The 9,370-nt window shown below is 37.5% G+C and overlaps 2 protein-coding genes across 2 annotated transcripts; one reads left to right on the top strand and one right to left on the bottom strand.

Annotated features, from left to right (window-relative positions):
* The first annotated feature begins 1,303 nt into the window (after window positions 1-1,303).
* Window positions 1,304-4,023, top strand: LOC143446119 (gamma-butyrobetaine dioxygenase-like). Its single transcript, XM_076945615.1, has 10 exons — window positions 1,304-1,445; window positions 1,540-1,673; window positions 1,897-2,119; window positions 2,288-2,363; window positions 2,480-2,524; window positions 2,637-2,758; window positions 2,936-3,143; window positions 3,222-3,344; window positions 3,478-3,582; window positions 3,805-4,023. Exons 1-10 carry the CDS (start codon window positions 1,369-1,371, stop codon window positions 3,910-3,912), a joined length of 1,221 nt encoding a protein of 406 aa, XP_076801730.1. The 5' UTR covers window positions 1,304-1,368; the 3' UTR covers window positions 3,913-4,023.
* Window positions 4,024-6,198: 2,175 nt separating this feature from the next.
* Window positions 6,199-9,153, bottom strand: LOC143446121 (gamma-butyrobetaine dioxygenase-like). The gene is made up of 10 exons (XM_076945619.1): window positions 8,970-9,153; window positions 8,742-8,875; window positions 8,409-8,631; window positions 8,229-8,304; window positions 8,065-8,109; window positions 7,831-7,952; window positions 7,454-7,661; window positions 7,253-7,375; window positions 7,034-7,138; window positions 6,199-6,792 (listed from the first exon to the last, which is right to left on the bottom strand). The coding sequence occupies exons 1-10, from the start codon at window positions 9,044-9,046 to the stop codon at window positions 6,685-6,687; spliced, it is 1,221 nt and encodes a 406-aa protein (XP_076801734.1). The 5' UTR covers window positions 9,047-9,153; the 3' UTR covers window positions 6,199-6,684.
* Between the last annotated feature and the right edge of the window lie 217 nt (window positions 9,154-9,370).

Raw genomic sequence — 9,370 nt, 5'->3', positions numbered from 1 at the left:
TCGTGCAGATATGATGATTCTTATCTGATGTTATTATTGTTCTATTTGGTGTTTTTACCAACTAGCGCTATACTATACTTCGGCCGTGTTTAGTATAGTTTAGTATACACGACCCGGTTCAGATTACTTCTGAATTACGTCATTCGTAGGCCTACTACAATGCTCTACGGAGTCTACGCGGTCTGATATTGACAGTCTGTTATTTGCAGTCTCTCAAATGCAGCTTGAATCTGTGCTCTGAAGAATAGTAACCGTTTCTTTGAGAACCAATAACAAATCATTATTCAAGACATTGACAGTTTGGCTTTGTTACTGTGACGCTTAACTAGGCTATCAGAGATTAATAAACGCGCTTTCAATGGAGTCAGATTGGCGAACAATCGATCAAACAATAATTAACAACAACTTGAAACCCCAACAATACGTAATGGGCAAAATTAAACAGGTATGTTTCGTCACGATTGCGCTTGTGTGAAGAAATTGCATTCAGTGAAGTGCTCTGATAAATTGCATGACGTCGCAAAGCAATGCGTTGCAACAGATTATTTTTCGTACAAATCGCATTCAGTGTACTGTACGCCCCAGCCACCTTTAGCTGTACTAATGGCAGCTGTCAGTTTAATAATTTGTGGCTGACTTACCATGTTTTTGTTATTTATGAACGCCGGATATTCCCATAAACGAAACGTGCTGTGGCTTGATGAAATTAGAATTTAGCGGCGTAGTTCTAATGCCTCTACAAATTGTAGACCGTTTCCAGTAAAACGTATAGGCTATACTACCCAAGAGGCAAAAGAAATATCGAGAGAAATTTCAACCCTGTTGTTGAGCTGAAGGTCGTGAAAGGACACAAACTTAGTCTGAGACAACATACCAAACCACAATTGTTTGCAAGTATATGGCAAAGTCTAAAGTTCGTTCAAGCGGAACGAAATGTTTGACTTCCAGCGAACAAATGATTAGCTTAAGGTAGAACATGAAACGCTGTTTTTAAACATATTCTAGCGACGTATTTACGTTACACCTTACAAAGTGTACAAAGGTGGGCTAGGCCTTTATCAACTGAACAATCTTTGCAGCTTTGAATACCATACCGGTACCTCATATAACAGGAAGCAACAGTGTACACATTGGTTAGATGTTTGATGAAATTAGACGTTAAACATGCATTTAGTAGCGTGACGAGGGTAGGTAGACATGTAGTAGCTTGCTTTTGCTGCAGGAATTAAAGGAAGGATTCAAATTGCATTTTGACTTCAATTATTTAGCAAACACAAAACAGCAATCTAATGTAAATTTCACTCATCATGTATATTGTATACAGACTGAGTTGTGCATGTACTGTAGTGCAGTGAAGCAAGCTTTAGTATGTCGATAAAAAGTGTGCAAATCTCCCTTGATAAGAACATTCTGGAAATATGTTGGAGTGATGATCATATTAGCAGGTTTGTGCTAAAATGCGGTCAAATGTATTTTGTAACCAGAACGTGCTAGAAGATATGAACCACACTGACTGAGACCAAGTTTACTTTTTTACAGGTTTCACGCAAAATGGATTCGATTCCACTGCAAATGCGTCAGATGCAAACCGACTGTGACATTCGATTACAAAATTGACATTCCTTCGTTTTCGCCGGACTTGGCCTATGACGAAGTGAAGATAACCGATGAAGGTATGTTATGTTATGTTCGTCTGTTGCCTGTATAATTTTCAAAAATCTTGTTCTTTCAATATCGGTTTTGACCACCTATATGCAATCTAAAGATTACCGATGAAGGTATGCTGTGCTCTGTACTGATTGGTCTATTTACTTGTTAACCCTTTGATAACATTTCACTTTCAATCGTTGTTTTGGCTACCCTTGCTTTTTACCAAACATTTTGTCACGCTTTTAGGACAAAAGCTTCACGTAACATTCGAGAAAGAGCTCTTTCAAAATCATGTAACTGAGCATGACGTCGATTGGTTGAGACAGAAATGCTATTGTGACGCGTGTTTGGAGGAAAAAGTCAAGGCACGTGACGTTATTAGCAAACATTTGAGAAAAGGAAAAAAAAAAATTCTCCCGAAAGTAGATTACAAAGAAATTGTGGACAATTCTGATCGAGGAACTTTCAAGTAAGTGCAAGAGGATATTATGATCACCATCTTCGTTTACGTGATAGCACTTAGGGTACCCAGCAGCAGTTACGGAGTAAAATAACTTTACTGTATAGTTCTAGTTGAGGAAAACGACAGCCGTACGATAGCCGACTAATAACTTTCAATTATAAACTTAAAACCTAGGTGGCTTAAGCATGTTATAGAGGAAGGAATGTGTCTCATAGAAAACGTTCCAAGAGAAGAGAAGATGATTGAAGAGGTTCGATGATAGTTTTCCAGTTGGTTCTTTCTAAAAATATCTTTTACAGATTAACATTATCTATTATTTCAACTTTGAATAAAGGCAAATTAACTTGCAAGATCAATTTCTATTAGATTGGCAGCAAAGTTGCTACTCTGGAAATGACAAGCTATGGACCGGTAAGATGTCTATAGTACATAAGGCAAGAGCGACATGCTTGCACGTAAACTAACGATATAGTCGCATCGCCCAAAAAGACAACTGTGACAATGACAACTTTTTGAAAATAAGGTTTGGAGTGTGATAGACACTGGAGTTGACAACGCCGCCTACAGCACAATAGGACTTCCCCTACATCAAGACCAACCCACTTATGAATCCGCTCCTGGGTTACAGCTTTTGCATACACTCAGGTTCGTAAAACTAATTATTTATTTGCGCATAATTGCAGACCAAGGTAGAAGACTTGCAAAACGATGCAAACATCATATCATAACAAATCATAACAAATATTTTCAGTTTGTCGAACCCTAATATTAAATATGAAAATAACTGAGTGAAACAAACACATAAAATTTGTTATGTTTTAGATTTGACTCGGCTGTTACTGGCGGGGACTCCACTTTGGTTGATATGTTTAAAGCAGTGGAAATTTTGCGAAAAGAATCGCCGGAAGATTTTCAAACGTTAGTTGAGGTTCCGGCAACTTATTGCCAAATCGACCACAGCCCATCCAGCATCGAGCCAACTCACCTGGAGCACCAGAAGCCTCACATTACTTTGGACTATTTTGGAAAGGTAACATATGCTGAGAACTTACAGTATCGGATTGATCGTAGATTAAGACTCGTGGATCACAGATACTTATCTCTAAAGGTAGTCGGATGTGTTTGGCACCCAGGTTTGCAATCAGCATTGCAAGTTCGTGAGAGAGATGTGGAAAGATATTACAAAGCCCACAACAAAATGATGGAGATTATACGGAGAGAAAAATTACAGGTGTCGACGCAACTTAACTATTAGATTAGATTAATTAAACACACCCCATTCTACTGTGTGTGTAACTGTGTATGTTTTATTAATCGTTTATTATACAGAACGATGCATTTCTAAATATACCTCTTATTTCTAGTACAAATTCAAACTTTCCGCTGGAGATCTGATAATTTTCAACAACAGGAGAATGCTTCACGCACGAGACGCTTACAAAAGCAATGGCGGTGTCCGACATTTACTCGTAAGTGGTTTAATTGTGCCTTGAACTCACCTCAGACGAGTATTAGCCATAGTACCCAGACCCATTTTCACGGAATTGCTTTAAACAAACTAAATCATATATTCTTTGTATTAACTGTGGATTCACATCATACATGTTTAAATACACTGTTGTTATAATCAAAATAGTGTAATATTTTTATGATAGTAGGTAATAATATGATATTGCTAAATATGATAACAGGGAGCCTACTTGCGTCTGGATGATGTCAAGAGCAAATATCTCGTTCTTGCAAGGAAGCTTGGTTATGACGTCATTCCGCCAAAAGTAGGCAACAATTCGTCGATGTGAGAAGGCCAAGGTTCTTCCAGAAATTTTGCAATAATAATTCTTTTTAATGGTGGTATGTTTGGACAATTTCAAAGGTGTAAAAAAAGAAAATGCAAAACCTTCATTCCCTTGTACATTTCTCAAGTATAACTGGGGTAGGGTCGAAACTGATTTAGTATACCTAACCGTTGTAATTACAGTTTGATATACTAAATCAGTTGTAATACAACTACAACTACAGACATACTATGAATATCCCTGCTGCTGCAGTTGTATTAATTACAACAGTTTGGTGTATTTCTCTAGTAATAGGCTTTAAAATACCGAACGAGACAAATTTAACATCTATAAAGATGAATCTCACTCATCCAAGGCAAGCAGATATGTTCGTTAAATGATGCAATTTGAGACCGCTAATTGTTGCCAAAAGAATTATAGCCCACCGTAATCAATTTACGAACCCGATTTACGTTGATATATGCAATTTTTATGTAAATGTTGGACATTCGAGTAATGCTTAAAAATTCTGTTTGACTGATCAGAAGCCAGCGTTTGTTTTTTATTCTGGGTATTACCTTAGCAAATGGCGCTTTAAAAACTTAATTACAAGTTGCACGCACACGTCAGGTAAAAATGTGGTTAAACGTTGATGAAATGTGATTTTTTGGCCCAAAAGTCTAGTCTGAGTTTAGCGAGCCATGGTAGAAATTGGACATTTATGAATTTTTTTGGATTTTGTGAAATATTCGTCAAATGCATAGTACAATCACATGTCAAATTTCAGGAACATCAGGTAACGGCGTTAAGTAGTTTTGGCCAAAAATTTGGCCCCTTATTAAGTATGATACAGACGGGGGTCATTATGATGTCACAATGTAAAATCAACATGCCTGATAACTGGTTTGTATTAGGTATGGTAGTGGTAGTAGGCTAGCTAACGCGTTTTGAACGGAATACATCTCCATAGGTAGGTGAGTAGTAGCAGGTTATATATATTTACACCGTAGGAATGTCGCAGATGTGCTTAAACTGGTCAAGCATTCCTATATTTTACCGCAGGTACCGGACTAGGCTATAGCGTCGGCAATGAACTTGCAGTTGCAGACTTTATTTAGGCTATAGCTTGGGATTGAAATGGTCTCAAACCTTGTATTGTGAGCCGTACACATAAAAAGAAGAAGAGAGGTTTAAAAATCCCTATTTCTCGAGCACTGAAACAAATAGAATAATCGTGATATTCGCTCTCATAATTACTCTTCAACATTACACTATTATCTACAAATTTCAAAACAACGGAAGAAAACAAATTTACGAACAACAACCATGCCATTGAAATCACTAACTAATTGAGACAAAACAAATCGATAATAAATTTAAAAGTGTGAAATTTTGGACACTAAAATTTGTACGCCTAACTTTTTATCCCTATACATGATGTTTACGTCCACTTGGAAATGAAATCTCATCTGGGACCCCTAGCATTGACCTGCGATATCGCATGGTAGCAGGTAGTTTACAATTGATACAACTCCGATAAATTGTCCATGAGACGCAGACCTAACCTTTATAACGACTCCTATGAACGTTTTGGAATGCGAGTGTACACCGACAAAAAACAAAGCTCTCATTCGGTCTTCGTCTGGGAAAAATCTTTCAAGGATCAACATCAATGAAACACCCCTTGATGAAGTTGACCATTTCTCCTGCCTTAGAAGGATACATTCAAAAACACCCACATGCAAAACAGACGTCGACAACCAGATAAAGGCAGCACACTACGCTTTTGGTCGCCTCATCCATCGAGTCCTCAATAACCATGCATTAACCCTCCGGACAAAGGTCGTGGTCTGTGACGTAATCGTCACGGCGATTGCCTTAGTTATATCACGATGCCGTATTTGGTTGCACACCCTATTGCGTACATAACTATTTACCCTCGGGAAAATTGTATAAACAAAGGATCGTATCGCTGTCTTGACACACCTTACTTTTGCAACGAGTTAACGCAGCATGTAGTACTCGCTTTGACCTATTTACATGTCGGACTATTGTAGCCAGACGTTCGAACTAATAAAAACAGTGACACCGTTGAAGTGATAAGTTTCAGGCAAAAGTAAATCACACATGACGTTCTAAAGAAACGCAATTTAGTTAGGGGAAATGCTTTGTGGAAGATAAATTGCATTACAATTTGAATGCCTACAATTACATGACTAAATGCAATAAATTGGTGAGATGCATGATCTCTCTATATAGTGAAGAGTGAATCTGGTGATCCGTACCCTCGTATTCATATTTGGCTACACATAACAGGAAAAAATTTTTAGTTAGTTTTCATCTTGCATTTATAACGTAAATAAACGTAAACGTAAACCTTTACGTATAAACGTAAAGGATAACAGTTTAAACACAGAAAAATGCTTCATTGACATATAGAAGATGATTTCTAATAAAATTCAAGTGGCTGTCCTTAAAAATAGACGTAAAATTTGCAATTTTAATACTCATAGTTCATCCTTCACCATTAACTTTCTAGTCAGTCTGTCTACACTTCTCGGCTTTTGGCTGAGATAACCTTGGGTGGGAAAAAGGTCTAAGAGCGTAATTTCAAGCTTTCAAAAGTGGATTTTAACGTCTTAGCGAGACGTAAAATGGTAGAAAGCTTAATCATGTGATGTTAAGCGAATTTTAAATCTTCTTCATCAGGAACATCATAGAAGTATCTGTTTTGGTGATACGCATAGAAGTAAGTTTTACAAAGCAAACATCGCAGCTGGGGAACCTCGATTAACTTCACATCGAAGAATTGTTGCCTACTTTTGGCGGAATGACGTCATAACCAAGCTTCCTTGCAAGAACGAGATATTTGCTCTTGACATGATCCAGACGCAAGTAGGTTCCCTATTATTATACTTAATAATATTACTGTATATTATTACTATCATAAAATATTACAACATAACTATTACGAAAATATTATTAGCGTTGTATTGATATAATGCCTATAAATGTATGATGTGAATCCACAGCTGACGCAAACGTTATACGAGTTAGTTTGTTTTAAGCATTTCTGTGAAATGGACTGTGGTACTATGGCTTATACTCGTCTGAGATGTGTTCAAGTTACAATTGAACTACTTACTCGTAAATGTCGGACACCGCCGTTGCTTTTGTAAGCGTCTCGTGCGTGAAGCATTCTCCTGTTGTTGAAAATTAACAAATCTCCAGGGGAAAGTTTAAATTTGTACTAGAAATAGAAAGAATATTCACAAATGCCCCGAACAATACATGGTTAATAAAGCCGGGCACATACAGTAGAATAGAGTGCTTAATAAGTCTAGCGGTCGTAATGTGTCGACACCTGTAACTCTTCTCTCCGTATTATCTCCATCATTTTGTTGTGGGCTTTGTAATATCTTTCCACATCTCTCTCACGAACTTGTAATGCCGAATGTGTTCCTGGCTGCCAAACACATCCGACTACCTTCAGAGATAAGTATCTGTGAGCCACAAGTCTTAATCCATGACCAATTTATTACCGTAAGTTCTCAGCATATGTTACCTTTCCAAAATAGTCCAAAGTAATGTGAGGCTTCTGGTGCTCCAAGTACACTGGTTCGATACTGAACGGATTGAGGTCGATTTGGCACCAATTTGCCGGAACCTCAACAAACGTTTGGAAATCTTCCGACGATTCTTTTCGCATAATTTCCACTGCTTCAAACATATCAACCATGGTGGAGTTCCCACCGGTTACGGCGGAGTCAAATCTTAAACATAACAAATTTTTTGTGTTTGTTTCACTTGGTTATTTTCATATTTAATATAAGGGTTCGGCCATGATGAACATAAATTATTTGTTATGATTTTTTGGTTGCATCGTCTTACAAGTCTTCTACCTTGGTCTGCAATTATGCTAAAAAAATTAGTTTTACGAACCTGAGTGTATGCAAAAGCTGTAACCCAGGAGCTGTTTCATACTGGGGTTGGTCTTGATGTAGGGGAAGTCCTATTGTGCTGTAGGCGGCGTTGTCACCGCCTGTGTCTATCACATTCCAAACCTTATTTTCAAAAAGTTGTCGTTGTCACAGTTGTCTGTTTGGTCGATGCGATTATATTGTTAGTTCACATGCAAGCATGTCGCTCTTGTATTATAAACAATAGACATCTTACCGGTCCATAGCTTGTCACTTCCAGGTTTGCAACTTTCCTAGTAATCTGATCAAAGTTGAAATGTGTAAGTTATTGTGACGATTAATTAAATTTGAATCAGTAGATAATGCTAAATCGTGAAAGATCCTTTCAGAAAAAGTTAGACCAGTAAACTACCATCAAACCTCTTCAATCATGTTTTCCTCAGTTGGAACGTATTTTATGATACACATTCCTTCCTGTATAATATGCTGAAGCCACCTGCGTTTACAATTTTCTTTAAAACCATCCAGCTATTGTCGCCCACAACTTGAACTAATTTGGTGTTTTCACGTAGAAGAATGATGATACCGTCTATCACTTACATGTACGTTCCTCGATCAGAATCTTCTAGAATTTCTTCAAAATCTATTTCAGGTGGAACCTTCTCCCTTCCGCTCCTCAAATGTTTGCTAATGACGTCACGTGCATTAACCTTCTCCTCCAAGCACACGTCACAATAGCACTTTTGTCTCAACCAATCGACGTCATGCTCAGTTGTATGATTTTTGAAGAGCTCTTTTTCGAATGTTATGTAAAGTTTGTGTCCTAAATCGGTGACATAATTGTCTTTAGATTTCATAGGTTGCTAAAACCAATATCAAAAGAACAAGATTTTCGAAAAGCTTATAGACAACAGACCTTGAAACATAACATACCTTCATCGGTAATCTTCACTTCGTCATAGGCCAAGTCCGGGGAAAACGAAGGAATGTCAATTTTGTAATCAAATGTCACAGTTGGTTTGCATCTGACGCATTTGCAGTGAAACCGAATCCATTTTGCGTGAAACCTGTAAAATAGTAAACTTGGTTTCAGTCAGTCTGGTTCATATCTTCTATCACGTTCTGGTTACTAAATACATTTGACCGCATTTTAGCACAAACCTGCTAATATGATCATCACTCCAACATATTTCCAGAATGTTCTTATCAAGGGAGATTTGCGTATTTTTTATCGACATACTACAGCTTACTTCACTGAACTACAGTACATGCATAACTCAGTCTGTATACATGATGAGTTTAATTTACATTAGATTGCTGTTTTGTATTTGCTAAATGATTGAAGTTAATATGCAATTTGAATTCTTTCTTTAATACCCGCAGCAAAAGCACGCTACTACAAGTCTACCTACCCTCGTCACGCTACTAAATACATGCTTAACGTCTAGATACATCAAACATCCAATTAGTGTGTACACTATTGCTTCCTGCTACATGTGGTACCGGTATAGCATTCAAAGCCGCAAAGATTGTTTAGTTGATAAAGGCCTAGCCCTCCTTTG

The sequence above is a fragment of the Clavelina lepadiformis genome, chromosome 2 (assembly GCF_947623445.1).
Source record: "Clavelina lepadiformis chromosome 2, kaClaLepa1.1, whole genome shotgun sequence".
Classification (NCBI taxonomy): domain Eukaryota; kingdom Metazoa; phylum Chordata; class Ascidiacea; order Aplousobranchia; family Clavelinidae; genus Clavelina; species Clavelina lepadiformis.
This window is presented reverse-complemented; position numbering and strand designations above follow the sequence as displayed.